At 41.2% G+C, this 19,865-nt stretch overlaps 1 protein-coding gene and 1 long non-coding RNA gene across 2 annotated transcripts in view; one reads left to right on the top strand and one right to left on the bottom strand.

Annotated features, from left to right (window-relative positions):
• The first annotated feature begins 1,316 nt into the window (after positions 1 to 1,316).
• On the top strand, positions 1,317 to 6,896 carry LOC107285609. Its single transcript, XR_001548836.1, has 3 exons — positions 1,317 to 1,439; positions 3,909 to 3,978; positions 4,543 to 6,896. It is a non-coding gene; the product is annotated as an uncharacterized LOC107285609 (long non-coding RNA).
• Positions 6,897 to 9,784: 2,888 nt separating this feature from the next.
• The window catches only part of CORO2A (coronin 2A), a 70,169-nt gene continuing 60,088 nt past the window's right edge, over positions 9,785 to 19,865 (bottom strand). Inside the window, exons 6-12 of the mRNA XM_015813814.1 lie at positions 19,211 to 19,327; positions 15,376 to 15,480; positions 13,885 to 13,981; positions 12,834 to 12,946; positions 12,634 to 12,724; positions 10,593 to 10,852; positions 9,785 to 9,960 (exon numbers count right to left, since the gene is read on the bottom strand). Of these exons, the coding sequence (XP_015669300.1) occupies positions 9,829 to 9,960; positions 10,593 to 10,852; positions 12,634 to 12,724; positions 12,834 to 12,946; positions 13,885 to 13,981; positions 15,376 to 15,480; positions 19,211 to 19,327 (915 nt within the window). The 3' untranslated portion in view covers positions 9,785 to 9,828. The remainder of the gene's footprint in view (positions 9,961 to 10,592; positions 10,853 to 12,633; positions 12,725 to 12,833; positions 12,947 to 13,884; positions 13,982 to 15,375; positions 15,481 to 19,210; positions 19,328 to 19,865) is intronic.

The following is a 19,865-nucleotide window of genomic DNA, read 5'->3' on the forward strand; positions in this document are numbered from 1 at the left end:
TCCTACAGCTCTTTTAATATTGCTGTAGGCCTCTTGGCAGCCTCTAGGACAGTTTTCTTCTTGTTTTTTCATCATTTTGGAGGAATATCCAGTTCTGGCTAATGTCACTGTTGTGCCATATTTTCTCCACTTGTTGATGACTGTCTTCATTTTGTTCCATGGTTGGAAATTTTTTTGTACCTGACTGATACCTTCCAACAAAGAGATGTCTTTGATGCTTTGGAAGCTCTTTGCAGACTATGGTTATTGCTGTCAGAGGCAATTGAGACAATGTCAAAAAAATTTTTACTAGAACAGCTGAACTTTATGTGGGCTTAATCAGAGTCATTTTAATTAATAGTTGGTGTGTACTGTGTATTTACCATAGTTTGAATGTGATTGGCTAATTGTAAACACAGTCACATCCCTGCTTATAAGAGAGTATGCACATTTATGCAACCATCTTATTGTATGTTTTTTATAGTTACTTTCCTCCTAAAAGATTTCAGTTTGTTTTTCAATTGAATTATGTGTTACAGTATATATAGTCTGTAGTATATTATACTAAAGGTGGAAAACATTCTGAAGTGACTTATCTTGGTCTGATTTTTTTTTTATGTTTTAAAAACCTGGCATTTTAACAGGGGTGTGTAGACTTTTTGTGTCCACTGTATTTGAATCAACAATACTTATGTCAGCTGAGAAAGATCAGTTTTAAAGCATAGAATAACTGTTATGGTTTGTATGATCTATCACAAAACACACCAATTTTCCAGAAGAAAAACTAGTGTGGATGTTGCCCTTTATTTCCTTTAGCTGGTTGTATGATTGTAATCTCAATTTACTGTCTTCTGAGTAGGTAGGCTCATTTTCAAATAGAGCATTGCATTTCAGCCTCCTACATTCTAACTTGCTTCCCCCCCAGTTTAAAAAAAGAGGTTTATTTAAACAAAATTACCACTGGGGACATGGAGCCTGGTGGATGCTTAGTGAGATTTCTAGGGACACATCGGCACTCAAAGGGATAACATTAGGGATCCAGATTCTAATATATTAAGGAATCTGTAATAATATAGCAAACTGTTGTAATAGATTGCAAATTATTAGCCCATCCTCTTTTAGACTGACAGTTTAAACTCATACTGCCTTTTAGATTGCTTAATTTATAAATTGCAAGTCTGAAAATAATTATGAAACATTGGTCGATATCAGTATGTGCTTTTTTATCAGTTGTTCATAGGAAAATATTTAAAAGGAAACACCCTTTGAATTAATATTATTTTGATGTTATGATAGCTTTCCTAATTGATATGTATAAAACTCTTCTATCTTTTTCAGAAGATGATGATGATGACGATGACGATGACGATGACATATATGAGGATGAGGACGAAGACGAGGATTCACTTTATGCTTTGTTTGTAGGAGGGAAAGATGAAAAAGATGAAATTAGTGGAGAGGTTGGTTTAAAATATTGTTTTCTCTTTACTCTGCAGTAAAATGTTTATGCGTATTTATCAAACTGCAAGAAGAGTAGCTATTCTTATGACTACTACTAGCACTACTACAAGCATACCATCGCACCCCCCAATGTCTTACCACAGTCAAACAAAGAAATTACAATAAAATCAGTGAAACATAAAAGTTGGATGGCAAGTGTGGTGAAGCGAAGGATTTCCCTCTCCCTTACCAAACGTCTGGGGGAAGAGCCACATCTTCACAGCTCTTCTAAAACAACTGTAGAGTGGGGATCATCTGTATTGTGAGGGGAACCTTGTTACAGAGAACAAGCACTGCTATAGAAGGTGCACTTCTGAGATCCCAATAGGCGATATTGTTTAATCAGTTAAAGCTGGAGCATGCTGACCCTGCAGGATCAAATCAGCTGGGCAGATGGCTATGAGAGACAGGTATTTCCTCAAGTAACCAGGCCTATGCCATGTAGGGCTTTAAAGGGTTTTTTTTTATAGAGAGAGTGAGCCAACACCTTGAATCGTGACGAAAAGCAAACCGGTAACCTGTGCAACTCACAAAGCAGAGGTATTAACATTGGCATCCCAGTGCTTGCCCTTTACTGCTCACACTGGGTTCTGGAGCAGTTCAAGCTTCTTAGCAGTCTTCAAGGCAGTCCCATATAATGTGTTACATTAGTAAAACGTTAATTGCATGAGTCAAGCTCCAAGCTGACGTGGGCCTAGATGACTTATCTGAAGGATTCCCTGATCTAGGACAAGGCTTTTCAACCAGCGGTACGGGTACCACCTGTGGTACATTGGCACCTAACAGGTGGTACGCGACCATCGTAGAAAAGTGGTAGCAGGGGAGGGGAATGAGTTGAACCGGTGGCAGCACCGCACAAGCCTGAGCGAGAGATGGCTGGAGCTGCAAGGCTGTCAGGGCTCAGCGGAAGTGCTAGGATCAGCGCCAGGCTCCAGCTGTAGTTCACACTGATCCTGACGCTTCTGCTGAGCCCAGAAGAAGCACCGATCAGCTGGAATGTTGCAGCATCTCCAGGGTCTTGTGATTTGTATGTTAGATGCTTGGCAACTGATTCATATTTATGACAGTCACAGTGTCCCAGGGTCATGTGAAATGACCAAAACCTGCTGCAACCACCCAGCAGACGGGGGGAATAAAAACCAAACACCCCCCCCCACCCCACCCCTGCTGCCAATCCTCAACAGAAATGCTCACAGCAATGAAAACCTCGGATAGGAGGAAGAGCGCCGCCAGGTGGGCAGGCAGGTATCTTGCTCGGCACTTTTTTCAGTGCCATTGTAACTTCGAACAGTCACTAAGCGAACTGTTACAAGTCGAGGACTACCTGTACTTCATCACTTTTTTCCTTTTGGGGGAGGGGTCATCAAGTTGCTAGGCGACTGGTGGTACTTGGATGTTGCCATACCCTAAAAGTGGTACAATGGGTGAAAAGGTTGAAAAGCCCTGTAGGAAACATAGCAACTGGTGCCCCTGATGCATTTATGGAAAGCCATCACGGTCATAGCTGCCACTTGCTCTTCAGGCAGGAGCTGCAAGTACAAGAAGGCTCCTAGATTGTGCACCAACTTCAAGGGAAAATACTACCCTATCCAAAGTTAAAGAGGGAATATTTCCAGATCTGGTTGTCTCAAACACCTACATCCACTCGATCTTGGTAAGATTGAGTCAGATATGGTTCTTCTCCTTTCAAACAAAAACAGCTCCCAGGCACTTGGACAGAACATTGACACCCTTACTTGGCTGGTCTGGGATCGAAAGATATATGGGTAGTCCTCGACTTACGACCACAATTGAGCTCAAAATTTCTGTTGTTAAGCAAGACAGTTGTTAAGTTAATTTTGCCCCATTTTATGACCTTTCTTGCCACAGTTGTTAAGTGAATCACTGCAGTTAAGTTAGTAGCACGGTTGTTAAGTGAATCTGCTTCCCCATTGACTTTGTCAGGTTACAGAAGGTGATCACATGACCCCAGGATACTACAGCCATCATAATTATGAGCCAGCATCCAAATTTGGATCACGTGATTTTGGGGATGCTGCAACAGTCATAAGTGTGAAAAATGATCATAAGTCACTTTTTTCAGTACCATTGTAACTTTGAATGGCCACTAAATGACCTATTGTAAGTCAAGGACTACCTGCAATAGGGTATCATCAGTATAATGATGTTGAATCCAAACCCACCAGTTCATGTAGATAAGGAACAAATTGATACCTGAGCAGCTGAAATAATGAACCTTGGTTTGTTCTGTTTATGTTCTTGTTGGTTGCTACTAACATGGTAGCAAACAATCGAAGGCTGGATTACAACATATTAGTATCAGTGTTTTTCTAAAAGGTTTTGCCCGCTGAGCAGAAAATGGGAAGCAGATATGATAACAGGAAAGCAAAGGTATTTAGTTTCAAAGGCAAACCTGTTGTTATTTTTAGGAGGAAAAGTCTGGGCATGACAGTGAAGAAGATGACGACGACGATGATGATGACGACGAAAAGGAAGAAGGTATGTGTTAATTTTTATGCCAGTCTTTTTATTTTAGAAAACCTTAGGAAGGTAAAAGTACTGATAAAAGTACCAGTGGAAAAAAACCGTGCAAGTTTGGAAGATGATAATAACGATGTGTTGGCTATTCAAGCCTGGAATGCAGGTAACCTGTATCCATTTGTTTGGCAACCATTATGGAGGCTTTTAAAAAAATAGACCTACACTCAAATTAGTTGTTGCAATATCTCTGTGGTCATATGATTGTGATGTGGCAGCTTGAGTGCCCAGCCATTGTGACCTGTCCCTACTGGATTCCAGAAGCAATCATTCCTTAGTCGTGTAACTGTATAAAACAACCATTAGCTGTTTTCTATATGTAGAGATGATTTTAAAAAAACCTTTCAGGTATTTTTAATTAAAACTGTTATTACACCCAATCAGCATGGTCAATAGGTAACAATTTTGGGAGGTTTCTAAAACTTCTTCCTTTATGGAGCCGGTAATAGGCTTGTTGGATGATTCAACTGAATATATATGTCCTTGGAATAGTCATCGTGGAATAATTTCTTTCTCGCTCTGCAGATGAAGAAGAGAATAGGAAAGGTGAAAAGCGAAAAAGAGAGACAGATGATGAAGGGGATGAAGATGATGACTAAAGTCTTCTGTGTCTCCAAAGGACTGTTGAGTATTTCTTGGGGTACCCCTTGGATGATCTGTGACTTGAGGAGCACGTGTGGCGCACCTGTAGTTCTCCCCCTCCAAGCGCAGCACTCAAAAAAGCCAAAGAGTCGGCTATTCCCGTGACATTCCATGTATCCTGCAGCTGATTTCTCCAGGTGGTTACAGACCTAGCCTTCTTGGGCTAGCACCTTCCCTTATCCTTTTGGGGGTTCCCAGGCCTTCATCTCTTCCCATTGCCCTAGCAAGAAGAACAAGTGTGATGGGCCAGTCCTGGTTATAGGGGCTCCACACCACCCACTGACTGTACTTCCCTTTTTACTCTCTGTGCAACGAGGCTTTGTAAATAGAGTCCTAAAGTTTTGGGGACTGTTCTTCATGCTTTGCTTTCCCTGCCTTTTTCCTTTTCTAAGCCGTTGGATATTTTTTACATTAGGATGTTTTATGCAACAAACAGAAAAAGTATTTTTAAGAACTTGAATTAAATAAACATTATTTGATAAACTAATCTTGCAGTTATTATATTCAGAGAGGTTTGAAAATCTGTGCCTTTTTTTTTTTGCTTAAAAGTTGGTAGACAGGGTTGTGAATATTCTGCATTTGTGAAATAAAACAAAATCTGGATTCTTTGATCTAGGAAGGTTGTTTAGGTTAGGTAATTTATTTTGCTAGGCAAGTAAATTAACCCAGGAAGCCTTGCTTCATCTTTCTCCCCAGCTTCACAGATTGCTGTATTACTAGTACAATTCACAGCATAAGTAAATTTAGAAAAGTAAATTTTAGTAAATTTGACTTTGATGTTAATGTGCTTCCAGCTTGTTGAGTGATCAGTTCCAGACTTGGAAGATTTTAGGTGTTCACAAAGGTTTTTATCTAGATGTGTTACTTATTCAAATATTATTGTTTGTAGCCAATGATGTATTTTTTTAGCTATTTTGCATAAGTATTTCAAATAGCCGAATACCTTTTCTATTAATTATCACCTTTCTTCAGCATATCCCAATAAGGACCAGCTCCATTACTATACTAGCAGTGGTCATAAAAGTTTTTTTTTTTTTTTGCAAAGCCATGCTAACATTATAATCCTATGCATATATGATAGCAATAGTTTTTATTGTGCCCAGAGGAATTTGCTGCCCTGTGTAAAGGATTCTGGCTTAATGTCCATGTTTCAATATTTGATAGAAATAATACATTCAGTAGTAACACTTGGTTGGTAGTGTTCTGATCAAAAGGTGAATTCTGGAATCTGTGTAAGTGAAATATCAGAGAATGTATTTCTAACGTTTCTTTAAATACATTTTGCAATCCTGCCGATCAGCAGTTTTATTGTAAGGGAAGGTTCTAAATCCAGCCTTATTAAAAAGCCATTTGATTGAATTTCATCTTTAAAGGGAGAGAAAAAGATACATACATGGATTAAAGCTGTTGAAGTGTCACTGATGACGTATGGCATGTGTGATTAAACAATAGTAAAATGCTATTGTGGACTAGAACTGGATTTAGTTACATGGTTGGTTTAAGTATTAACAATGCTTAGCTTTTCCAAGATCATTCCTTGTATTTATTAAGTACAAGCCTTGTCATTCTTTCATATGTCCCCAATGGCGTTTCAGTTTCCTTGCTTTTAAATCACTGTAATAGGAAAAATACCACCACCCATATATCTTTAAATATAGTTAGGCGCTATTTAATAAAGCATAATCAGTATGTCATCACTATATAGATTTTTCTTTTCTTTCCCTCTGCCTCAGAAAGCATACATGACTAAAATTTTGGTCTGCATGTACTATTTCAAAAGTGTTTTTAAAAACAAGAGTAATTTTTAAAAATAACTTTCAAGTGCTAATTTGTTTTATACAAGTCTCTTGGTAAACAGAACAAAAAGCAATACATATATACATTTTTCAAGTAGATTTGGGATTTTTCAACCCCTTTGATAAATGGCTAACATTGAACAAAGCAATACATAAAAATATGCAAAAAAAATCAAAAAGTACACATTAGAAATGCATTTTAAACCCTTTCCCTTTATCTTAAGCTGACAAATACTTAAAATAATTTATTTGCCTGTAAACAAGATAAAAGACAAATTCCCAAATTGCAAGCTATCATCCTTAATCCAATGTATCTTACCCTTTTGTTTCTTGTAATTGGCAGCATTTCTACTTTTGCAACAAGATGTTGCACATGTAGTTTCCCAAACATCTCTCTATCAGCTCATAATGTATTAATAATAAAAGATGGATTCATACCAATTGGTTGTTTAGTCTACATTCAGTCCCATTTTCCAAAAATATAAAGCGGTATATCTTATATATCCGAGATTAGCTACGGAAAATAGTGATTCTATTATTGTCTGCCCTACAAGGTAGGCCAAATCAGGAAACTGACCCCACAGGAAAGCTGCAGCTATACTGTACTCTTTTTGTGAGTAGCCTGTAATAGTAAAATCTTGCAAGTCTTGATTGTTTTCCTTCCCTATGTTTTATCCCTCTTTGCTTAGATAACGGTTCTTGCCTCTTTTCCCCAAGGCCATCTTTCTGATTCTCTACAATTATGCCCCAAGTTATAATTTCAAGACAGGTTATGATTCATCTGGCTAATTTCCTAAATAATTGGAATTGCTTTAATGTCTTGGTCACAACTGTAACCTATGCAAATGTATCAGTTGTTTTTAAGAGTACGAATTAAAATCCCGTGAGCACTTAATGCCAATTACTGGGATTATTACAGAGGCCAATTCATTTTATATGCCTAAAGCTTGGTAAATATAGAAGTTCCATTATGCCTTTTGTGCCATTGTGAATATTCCTTTAAAGGTATATTTAAGCAACACCAACTATAACACTAGATTATAGAATGAGAAATCTCAGGGATCTACAACTCTGATTTTTTCCCTCCTATACATATTAACTTTAACCCAAAATGTGCCATTTCCTTCTGCTACATAGGTCGTCTTCAACTTACAACCACAATACGACTTTTCTTCTCATAGCTGTTAAGTGAATCACTGCAGTTGATAAGTTAGTAACAAGGTTGTTAAGTGAATTTGAGTTCCCCATTGACTTTGCTTGTCAGGTCGCAAAAGGTGATCACATGACACCGGGACATTGCAACCATCATAAATGCATGCCAGTTGCCAAGCGCCTGAATTTTGATCACATGACCACGGGGATGCTGCAATGGTCATATGTCAATTTTTTCAGCGCCGTTTAACTTTGAAAGGTCACTAAATGAACAGCTGTAAGTTGAAGACTACCTGTATGTACATATTAGCTATGAGATGGGTCCCTGCTCGAAAAAGCAATGGGGAAGTAAGGGGCAATAGCATAGAAAAAGAATATGGGAAAGACATGCTTGGGCAATTTTATCAACCCACTAGGGCAGCGACCCCCAACCTTTTGGGCACCAGGGACTGGTTCTGTGGAGAGGTTTTCCTATGGACCGGGGAGGGTGTGGTTTTGTATGCTGCCTGCATCCCTCGGATGGGACTTTGCTTGTTTGTTGCAGCCTGGTTTCTGGCAGACCACAGACCGGTACCGGTCCATGGATCAGAGGCTGGGAACCCCTGCATTAAGGAATGTCACAATTTAACGATGGATTAAAAGAAATGATTTTAACTTTGGCCTTGAAGGAAAAAGAGGATAAAAGAGAACTGTAAGAGAAAAGAATGTTAAGTTCTATAGGCTAAGCCATAAAACACAGAAGCAGTACAGAGGGAGGGTGAACAGTGGTATTTCTGTATTAAATGTTTATACAATATTCCTCAGTTTGATTACAGCGCAGTCTTCTGGTACTAATTCTAACTTCTCAATTTCTATTTTTTGGGAGTTTCCTTAAATCCTGCACAAATATCCTAACTCAAACTCTAAAAGTAATTAATTGTATCTTACAATTTTATTATGTCTGGTGCAGCTTTAGGTATGTTTTTTTTCCCGCCAAATTTTTCAACCATTTTGTACATGAACATTTTCAGCATTCACGATTGAGGAGAAATTTATGTTAGCAAAAGTCATCTACCCCCTCCCTCCCCCATCTTGGGCTTCATAATCTTTGGAGTAGTTGATCCTGCTCTCAAACCATTGTTGGTGGCAGTGCTTTGCATAGTCTATCATAGAAATCAGCAAGGAAACAAACATGAGGTGAAATATTAGTCATAGGCATCAAAACAGCAAGTGAAAAGTCTGAAAAAAGTTTTGCAATTTGACAGTTGTGGAAAATGTGTTTCTGATAAACAGGTTGATAGAGGATTATCAGAATTACGTTTCTTCACACTTCTGGATACTGAACTGCAATATGCCTTATATAAGATCTGGTGCAACATTCAGAGTAATAAAGGAGGAAAGATTTGGTGAGTAGAAAATTCAGCTTCAGACAATTGGAAGAAAGCCATCTTAAGAGCATTAGTAATTCAACTCCTACTTGGTTTAAGGCATGAAGTGATCCTTAGAGATTATGGATAGAGATGGAAGACACATTGACTTGGTCTGCAGAACCCTTCCACTCTGGCTCTGATAAGACCACTTCAGCAACAGTGGTTTTATTTTCTCCGCCTCAGAAAAAAACTTCATTTCTAAAGCGTGGCTCTCAGAAGCATCTATTTCTGACTTCCTTTTTAAATTAATGACATCTATTTCTTTGGTCCTTACCTCCCAGGCATAAATTTTAGAAAGCGATGACTCATAAAACCTAAGAGACGGTGATGGTTTAGATTCCCACATAAACTCCCCTTGGTTATAGGAAACAAAACTAATTCAGTGCAAAATCATTCGTGATCCATCCAAGGATGCAGAACAAAAAGAATCCTGAACAATTCCTATTTTGGTTCATCACCATGTGAAAGAGTTGAGTGCTAAAGTCCAAGCAACCGTACTTCCAAGTTCAGTTATCTACTGGGGACTGAAAGGATGTTCATACCCAGGCAGGTCTGCCTTCACTTTGAAACACCTCCAACTGAGTTATCATGGGACTACTTTGAAACATGGGGTTTCCTGCAAAGAATGAATCCGATAAATAGAGCACCACAAAAACCCCCAGTAACTTCCAGTAAATTCCAGCTTGCAGGATATGGGCACTCATGGTAGGCAATAGATTGCCAATAAATCTGAAATTCTCCTCCTAATCTATAATTTCCAAAATATAGTAATTTCTGGCAACATCTGTTCTGAGACTCCAAATGATAGCCTGTCAAAATCGGTGAGAAGCCACACGAAGGTTTTTGATCTCAAGCTGTAGCTGTTTGATCTGGATATCCCGCTGGATCAGCACTTCACGGAGCCGCCGAATTTCTTCTTGCTGTCGATAAAACATCTGTAGCAGCTGGAAAGTAAAGACTTCATATGTCATTTGTGCAATCATACATTAAAATCATCTGATGTCTACGTGAAACTACAGAGTCAAGAAAGAGAAAATGACTATGATGAAAATTTAGACACAAATATGACTATTCCAACATGAAAATGGCATGCTTATACAAGAAAGTGCTATTTAAAAATAAATAAATAAATAAACATGCAGATTATGCTAAATAATATCGGAAAATATAATAAATATATCAATTCCTCCTCTAATATTCCAACACGAAAAACTGGCGGTGGGTTTAGGATCCAGTTTACCCATCAGCTACTCTTGCAGCAGAATATCCTTCATACTTCCCCTGCTGTCATTCATTCCTCATCTATCAGATATTTGAAATTGAGTGAGAAGAATAACAGAATAGAAATGTGTTTTATCTTGACCTCTATTCAAGTGAGAGGTCACAGCTGTAACATAGAATCGGTGAATTGAGCAGAAAGAGATATGCTTCTAAGAAATAATTCTATGTCACTTAAATCCAGTGAGGCATGCCCTCGTTTCCTACCTTGCTTGTACTTCCTGAGAAAGAAGCTACTTTTTTCTATTTTCTCTCATTTACTCACTAACATAATTTTTTCTGGGTCACACCACTGTACCTCATTTTCTGTTTTAGGTGGAGGACATTCGTATGCATCAACGCCGTTAGATAACTTCATTAGTCTGTTTTGCTGTTGTCTTTCCTCAGTCTTCCTGATCCCCCATTTCTCTTGGATTTTATTCAACTTTTCGGTGGTATCAATCACTCTGTCCCGGCCCTGGACAGGCTTAGTTCCTTCCATGGCAATCTCCTTTTCAAAAAATGGTGGTAAAGAATTCAAGATCACAGAGCCTGGTCTCAAAGACATCAAGACAGGACCTGCAGGCCACAGAGAAGAATACCGTTGTCTCAAGCAAATAGGAACAATGGCAACTAGTACTGAGTGGTCCTCAGAACCAAGCCACTAAATGCAAGAACAAAAGAAAATTTCATTCATTCCAAGAAGAGCATTTAGATCAGTTTGTGTGCTAGGACAATGTACACAGCACCAAAGCATAACCATTTTGATTCAAAGTTGATTCCCTCAATCCACAGGTGGAGATGAGGCAGCGTACAGGGGGAAGCTACAAAATCTATCCTCATGCTGTCTAGAGAATAACTTGCACCTGAACATCGGCAAGACAAAGGAGATGGTGTTAGACTTCCGGAGGAAAAGAGAGGAACCTGCCCCACTTTACATCGAAGGGGACTGTGTGGAGAGAATTTCCTCCTTCAAATTCCTGGGAGTCTACCTCTGTGAAGATCTTACCTGGAAAATTAATACAGCCCAGGTGGCCAGAAAGGCCCAACAGAGACTCCCACTTCCTCAGGGCTTTGTGGAAGAACAGGATAGAACGACGACTCATGACCTCCTTCTACCGGTCTACTATTGAAAGCGTTCTCACACACTGTATTGTGGTTTGGTATGCTGGCTTGACAGCCACGGACAGGAAAGTATTACAGAGGGTGGTGAGCACGGCACAAAACATCGTGGACTGTTCCCTGACACCACTGGATGACATCGCCAAGGCCCGTTGCCTTGGTAGAGTGAGGAAAATTCTCAGGGATGACTCACACCCTGGTTGGTACCTCTTTACTCTCCTACCATCGGGTAGGAGATATAGAAACATAGCCAGCCGTACCAACAGCCTGAAGAAGAGCTTTTATCCATGGGCTGTCAGCTCTTGAATGGGACATAATTTTATGCACGACAGACTCGTGAGGCCGGCTTGCTGTGCAATTAGTTTACAGGGTGTAATGAGTTGGGGGTTTGTAGTCACTGTGAGTTGGGGGGGCACGGAGGGAGGTTCAGCCAATCTCACTGTATACATGTTATACTTTGATAATAAAGATTCATTCATAATTAATTCAAATTTAGGAATATTGTATCATCTTGGGGTTTGGTATACAGCAAGGCCAGGTGAAATACAGCAATAGGCCTCACCCACAATCAAATTGACTGGAGTTGATACCTTTCTATTATATAACAATACCAGGATAGCAGATGCTGCAATAACCCAAGAAGAGGGGGTAATCCATTGTCAAAAGATCTGAAGGAAGAATTCTACTCCATACCTAATTACACAAGTGGTTGAACTTAGCTCTTCTTCCAAGATAGTTGGAACTCATTTTATGTTCAAAACAACCTAGATGTAGACTAGTTATTTAAGATTGTGGATAAAAGTATTGTACTCTGCCCATCGTACCACAGATTAACCGGTAATTGGCATACAAAACACACAATGAAAACTTTGGGTGATTTCTCACAGCTGACCTTTGTGCATTATTGTTTTGGAGCCCATGACATTTATAATTTCAGTCTTATGGCTGAATAAATTGTGTGGATCCTTCACATGCACACCTCTCCAGCAAATAGCTAAAACATTAGGCGTGATACCTTAGAATAGAGATATAGAGAACGTTATTGCTTTAATTGCTGAAGGACATGGCCAGTTTATTATGATAATTCTAAACACTGTGATCCAGATTATAGTACTGCTATTATGTGTACCTGCTGGCCTCCAGCCTTACCGTAGATCTGCCTTTAATATAATGTGATGCAGACAGATAAATGAGCAAAATCTTTTGTTTCTGACAGTTCAAGTAATTGTATCACAAACCTTTATTAGTGCCATTCAGCCAGTCTTGTGCTGTCAATGCTGGCTGGACCCCAGCTGTCATTGGATAGATGTCTTCCTGGTACGATTCAGACTGTAAAGGAACAGGAGAGTAGAGTCCCATTTCCGTATCTGGGGAACTACAGTATCCTCAGAATGAAGCCCCTCCCTGCCACATTGCCAAAGAAGAGATAGCCACTCACCCGGCGAGGCACAATCATAGAAATGGGTTCAATCAGGCTTTTGACCGGAATCAGTTTATAAAACCGGAAGATCTCACAGGCATAGACATCGAGACCCCTCTTGGGCATAACACCTGACAGCAGTTAAAAAAAAAAGTTATGACAAGTTCATATGACATTCCGCCAAAACATGGGTTTGGGAAATCCAACTGCTGCTCTTCTCTTCTGCAGAATATTCATGGAGGAAGAAAACAGAGAAAGCTGAAATCTTTCCCCTGACCAGTACTACACCCCAGGCCTAGCCAATTTTTTTTTTAAGAGAACACATTACTTCCATTTGTAATTTAATTTTTAAAAAGGTAACTAAAATGATTTTTCCTTTTCTGATCTTGTCCAGAATTGCTAGGTAACCATTTGAAAACCTCCCTGTCTCTTCTAGTTCCAGCCATTTCATTTCATTCCTCCTTCAGTCTCACGGTCTAAGAACTTGTGGAAGATTGATGTACCCATAATTATAATAACTTCTATAGTTGGAGGCTTGGGACCATCCACTCTCCTTCTATCCATGGACTGACAGTTATGCACAATCAGTCCTTTTAAGAAGGAGACTTTTTTGCTCTTCCAAACAGACTAGATGGAACCTCCTAGAGTTTGGAGTTGGAAGCAGGTGAAAAAGCAATTGTCAAAATTCTCTTGTCCTGCTGGCAAAGGTTTTCATTCAATCTTCCACTATCTGGTTCCTCCAGATGTGCTCGTCTACAATTTCCATCACCTCCTGCCAACACAGCCAGTGTCAATGGCGAGGATAATTTGAACCGTAATTCAACATATCGGGAGAACACCAGGTTGGGGAAGGCTGGTTTAATCAATATTCTGAGAGATAAAGACGCAGAAAAATGAATGTCATGAGCCAGTGCTGTGCAGCCATGACAAAAGTGAAGCCAGGGAAAATAGGCCGATGCTTATTATCTGCCTGTGACCAGCTGCCCCTCCCTCAATGCATCAGTCGTTCACAGGCACCCTGTTTTAGTTCCTCAGCATACAAACTGCAATGAAACGGCTGCAAACTTACCAATTCCTTTCTGAGGGAAAGGAGAGCGATATTCCGTCAGGTAATGGAGGTATGGTTTTTCCACATTTATCTCATAGTACCTGATGTTCCCATCTCCCTAAAGACAATTGTAAGAGATACACATTCAATGGATGCTCACTACCTCTTCCTATTAAGTTATATAGGAAAGCCAGGATTACACTCAGATGTGGACTTGATTAAATTATTTTTGGCCGTCCAGAATAACATGTGGCTTCTCTTTGTTGAGTCATGGCAGTTGGACTTCTCTTCTTGTTGTTTTAAATGTTTCTTTGCTTATACAAGTAGCTTCTTTAATCTGAGCAAATTGGTTAGGAGATTCTCATATATGTCCTCCAAGGAGGTTTCATCTTATTACCTAATCTGTATAGGCTTGTCAGGGATAGACTTGTTAGGCAAGACAAGAAACAATGGATGAAAACTAAACAAGGAGAAAAGCAACCTAGAACTAGGGAGAAATTTCCTAACAGTGAGAACAATTAACCAGTGGAGCAACTTGCCTCCAGAAGTTGTGGGTGCTCCATTACTGAAGGCTTTTAAGAAGAGACTGGACAGTCACTTGTCTGGAATGATACAGGATCTCCTGCCTGAGCAGGGAATTGGACTAGAAGACCTCCAAAGTCCCTTCCAACTCTGTTATTCTGTTATTCTGATCTTAAATCTTAATCAACCACCTCACGGGTTCACCAAGGAGGCCACACATAACCCACTAGGTAAAGGATTTAGGAGCTGGAGCATTTGCATCCCAATAACACTCTGCCTACTCACCTAACAAGCCTATCCAGATTAGGTGAGAAATAGGGCATAAGCCAAGGCCATATTCTAGATCAGAGGTCCCCAACCTTTTGGGCACCAGGGACCAGTTATGTGGGGAGAGGTTTTTCCGCAGACCAGAGGGTGCATGGTTTTGTGTGCTGCCTGCATCCTGCAGATGGGACTTTGTTTGTGCAGTTGCTGGCATGCCGCGGCCCAGTACTGATCCACGGACCGGGGGTTGGAGACCCCTGTTCTAGATCAGCAAAAATTATATAACAAATATAACTATCCTCCAGTTTTCTTGAGAGTTATAATGAGCGCAATCAGTCTTGGAGATTGGCACCATTATAAGTTTCTTATATATCTTGGATCTGTAGCTAACACAGCACATCCACATCCTAAATTCTGTCAGTAAAAAAAAGCGGGAGAGGAGAAATCAGAAAAACTGCAATATTGGACAAGCTGCACACTGGAGTAGCATCTCCTATCCTCAGCCAGGAGGACTTAACAAAACAAGAGTGTTTGTTGGGAGGGAGCTGGCAGGCAATACATCAGTGGGAATTCTGGGAGTTGAAGTCCACACAGTTTAAAGTTGCCCAGGTTGAGAGACACTGCTCTGCAGAAATGACTTATGACAGCACCGACTGTATTGCTTTGCAACTACGCAGCATATTGTCACCGCTAATTATTTCAACTTGGTCTACGGATAAAACTCACCTTGCTTAACACATATAACATATGTGTGTCTGTATCATAGAAAGGAAATAGGAGGCCTGATGACCCATCCACATCTTCCTCATGTAAAGGCACAGAAAGATCATCCTGTATATACAGATCACGGAAACAGAAGATTACTGCTATGTTTTTACTGTATCCAAAAAAATCAAGAGAGCACAAATAATGACCGTACCCCACCCCTCCAAATGGACCGTATTCTCACTGCAATGAAATGTTTGAATTTGTGCTAAAAAAAACTTCAGGCAGGAACTCCAAACCAACTAATTAAATAGCTTTTACAAGCAGGTCCAAGAAAGGGTGCTGAAGTCCTGTTTGGAGTGGGGAGGGCGGGAAGGTAGAATTTTGAATCATAGCAGTTCTCACTGCCAGGAATAATGCAAAGCAGACTTTCCCGTCAGAAAGAGAACTCGGGTTATCTGGACTTGGAAAAAATATATAACTGAGGCATCAATATCATCTCAAGCAGCAACACGGAGAACCGCAAAGTTAGGACATAAATACTGTATGACAGGAGTGAAATCTTAAGGCAGTGATGGGGAACCTTTTAGAGACCGAGTGCCCAAAAACTGGCCCTGCCCCTGCTCCACCCCCTGCCCTGCCTGCCCGTAGAGCCACTCACCGCCTCCAGGGCCCACTGGAGATCGCCCAGGCAGCCCAGCAGCGCCATGGCGGCCACGCCCTCTGCCCACCCCCACCCCCCCGCAGCATCAACTGTGCGCGTTGGGGCATGAGGGCAGAGTTTTGTCTACACTGCCTGGCTGCCATGTCCTTGGCTGCGCTGCTCTGTGTGGGCGACTCTTCTCCAGGGAGGCTGCTGGTGAGGAGGGGGTCACAGGTGGAGGCAAGGCTGGGGCAACGGCACGTGTGCCCACAGAGAGAGCTCCGAGTGCCGCCTCTGGCACCCGTGCCATTGGTTCGCCACCACTGTCTTAAAGCATTCTGCAGGCTTGGCTTCCTCCTGGCACTTTAAATGATGTGCCTCTAGCAGCGAATGGGCATTCTACCCTATGATTATATGTCAAGCAGAACCTTCACTTTCCTTCATGTCTCTACACTTTAAAGGCAGGGCTCTCCAACCTTGGCCACTTTAAGACTTGTGGACTTCAACTCCCAGAATTCCTCAGCCAGCATTGCTGGCTGAGGTATTCTGGGAGTTGAAGTCCACAAGTCTTAAAGTGGCCAAGTTGGAGACCTCTGCTTTAAGGGATTAAATTAAAGACTATGAACTGGTTGATCTTGGTGGTGTTATAGGGGGTGAGCTAATCGGTGCTGTGCATTTCCAGCTTCTGCTGGAAATACGTAGTACTCTGTGATTCCCTCACCCGAGAGATGACTGCTGAATCTAGGGGAAAAAAATAAGTGCATTTGAATCGAACATCTGAAAGGCAATCCCAGAGCAATTCGCTATTTTGGAAATGTTCCAGGGTTTACCTATAATTACCAATTGTGTTCTGATCAATATACATTTGCAGTAAGAATTTTCAAATTCAAGCAGACTCAGATCACAGAAATCAATTAAGTGCAAACCATACTCTTGGACCGACACAAGTTTATTTGGAAATTTATTACAGCATGTGTTCTTTATGAGATGAATGATACCTTTTCACCTCCTACAGACAGTTATATGGGAATGATTAATATTTGTCTATTAAGGCCCCATTGAGACCCAGAAGATCTGTGCATAAAAGTGAGCTAGCAATGGAACCAGCTGCTTCAGAGGCTGTGATATAAGAGGAGAATGCTTGGAGTAAACTAAAGCAGGGATGTCAAACTGCCAGCCCACGGGCCGGTTGCATCATGCAGAGGCTGCGCGCACACCAGCTCCAGCAATGCAAAAAAAGTTGCAATATGTCGCAACACGTCACGTGACGCGGCGAGTTTGACACCCGTGAACTAAAGGATTCAGAAGGCAGCTGTTCTACAGTAGATCTTCCCAGCAAGCAAAGTGATACAGATCATTTTCAAAACAGAGTTCGGAGTTCTCTGTCTTAATTTGAATTGCAACAACTTTGCAGTCTAACCCAAATTCTGGTCAAAGTAAAGCAAACATAAGAACTAAAGTTTAGGCAATCAGCTCCTCCTTTTAAAGCAGCAAGATACTTACAGTATATTATATAACTGTCCCCAAAATCTGAAGGGCATTAACCTTCAATGCACTTCCCACGGCAGTTTTGTAGGGCTGATACAAAAAATATTATATGAGCTGAGATTATGCCCCTATGGACAAGGGGCCATTGAAACTACAGCTCATGTCTTGCTATACGGTACCTTCTATAAGGTGTCTTTCTAACACCCCACCTAATAAAATACCCAAGAAATGCTGCTCTCTCTTATGTACAACTACTGTTATTAGATCAGCATAAAGTAGTTTCTTTGAACATGGCCAAATTTTGTTATACTGTATGCAGAATTAGGCAGCCTCTAACTGCCCACTGATAATCCACCCCTAATCGTAAGATATTATTTTGTCTGTTTTTAAATGTTATTATTGCTTTTAATGCATTTATTTGTCATGCTGGTCTGTGACCATAATAAAAATTGATAGATTAGGCAATCAGCCCAATTAAATGGTCAAGCTTTTCCTAGCATGAACCACTTTGGACCCTGGGATACAGTTTCATCTTTGAATGCTTCTTCATAAGCGTAAGTTCCCTCTGATATAAAAAAGCAGTCTGAGAGAAGCCTCCATAAGAAATACATCTAAAGGAAGTTGCAAGTGTGTCCCAGAGTCACACCCGTTTAAAGTGTAGATGAGGCTGACACAAGCAATTCCTCTTTATCCTTCCAAAGCTTTGCTACTATCACCTCTGAACAGCTAAAAAGAATGAATTAAACAGTCTTTGGTTGTCAGCCCCAGCTCCAAGAAATAAGTTTCAGACCAAGAAATCAGTTTCAGAAGAAGATTAAAACAACTTTTATTGAGATTGGCTGTTATAGTAGGGTCTTGCAAGTATAATTGAGTTGTACCTCTTCCCCTTATACCAGGGGTGTCAAACTCAATTTCATTGAGGGCCGCATCAGCATTACGGTTGCCTTCAGGGGGCTGGGTGGATGTGGCCAGGTGGGTGCGGCCTACTGGGTGGGTGTGGATGGAGTGGGTGTGGCCTACTGGGTGGGCGTGGCCAGCTCTACATCGTTCATGTCAAGGATGCCTGTGGGGACCTGGGCAGGAGTGGGACAGATCTGAGGGTCTCTGGCAGAAGGAGGTGGGACCAGGGCAAGTGCCAAGGCATGGTCCACTGGAGGAGCCTCACTGTTCCTCTCAGGCCATGCGGGGGTGCTGGGGGCTGGATGGTGGTGTGGGCTGCCCGAAGCCCTGGGTAGCAGAGGTCAAATGCCCAGCCTGGCCCTTGAGCACCCATGGCACCAAGCCCAGCCCCACTTCCTCAAGGCTGCTGCTCAAGGTTCTCCTGATTCCTCACTGTTTCCAGACAGCCTTGTGGAGCTAAGACTGAATGCGTTTCAGCATAGATGGCCACCACAAAATTGTACATTGGCTCCCAGCTGGCCTGGGCCAGGGCCAAGGCAGAGGGGGCCATTCCCTCACTGTTTCCAGGATGGCTTCGCGGGCCACATGAAATCACTTCGTGGGCCGCATCCGGCCCCTGGGCCTTGTGTTTGACATGTCTGCCTTATACTTTAGTGAGTTAGGGACGTGACTGTCTGGGCTACCTCAGAATGTTCTCTGGACATTCCGGAATTAAAACATGTTTTACTCCTTGCCACTTTGGCAACAAAGCTTGTGTACCTCTATCAGGGTCATCTTCCTTACTCTCTATATCAGTGATCTTACAGCTGTTTGCCATAAACTCACCTGATTCCACAAAGCAATCTGCCTATTATTCCACCTGGATGTCCCTGTGGTGAGCAGCCTTTTCAGGTTTCCTAGAAACACAACTTTATTCACTCGGTGAGATTTGCTGCTAGCTTCCTGTAAGAACGCAGAGCATGTTAAATTATAGGAAATCAAATACCCCAAATATTTCTCCTGTCAGGGAAATCTGCCTACCCCTAGTTAATTCTTCAGTCTTCTGAAATCTCTCCACAATCACCCAAGTTCATCTCCCTTACACTCCCTAGTTGAGCCATTTTAAGAAATATTAGCAGATGAATTTAAAAACAGGCTAATTAAAAATAGGCACATGCGGCCCTGGACCTCTAGTAATGTGCCCCCGCCAGGATAGTAAACTTTTAACATTATCTACATTTATATACATTAGCTATATAATATATTTTATATGCAGCCAAAGACAATTCACTCAATGCAGCCCAGGCAACCCAAGAGGTTGGACATGCCTGGCCTACATCATGGGGCTTCCTATCAAACCATTTTTGTCCACTATGAATTGAGGACCACTTGAATGAATGATCAGAACTGAGAAATTATGCAAAGGACAGGCCTACTAATGGCCCATCTTCTACACCAGGGGTCTCCAAAGGTTGGCAACTTTAAGACTTGTGGACAAAAT

Source organism: Protobothrops mucrosquamatus, unplaced genomic scaffold (genome assembly GCF_001527695.2).
Source record: "Protobothrops mucrosquamatus isolate PMUCROS unplaced genomic scaffold, P.Mucros_1.0 scaffold198, whole genome shotgun sequence".
Lineage (NCBI taxonomy): Eukaryota > Metazoa > Chordata > Lepidosauria > Squamata > Viperidae > Protobothrops > Protobothrops mucrosquamatus.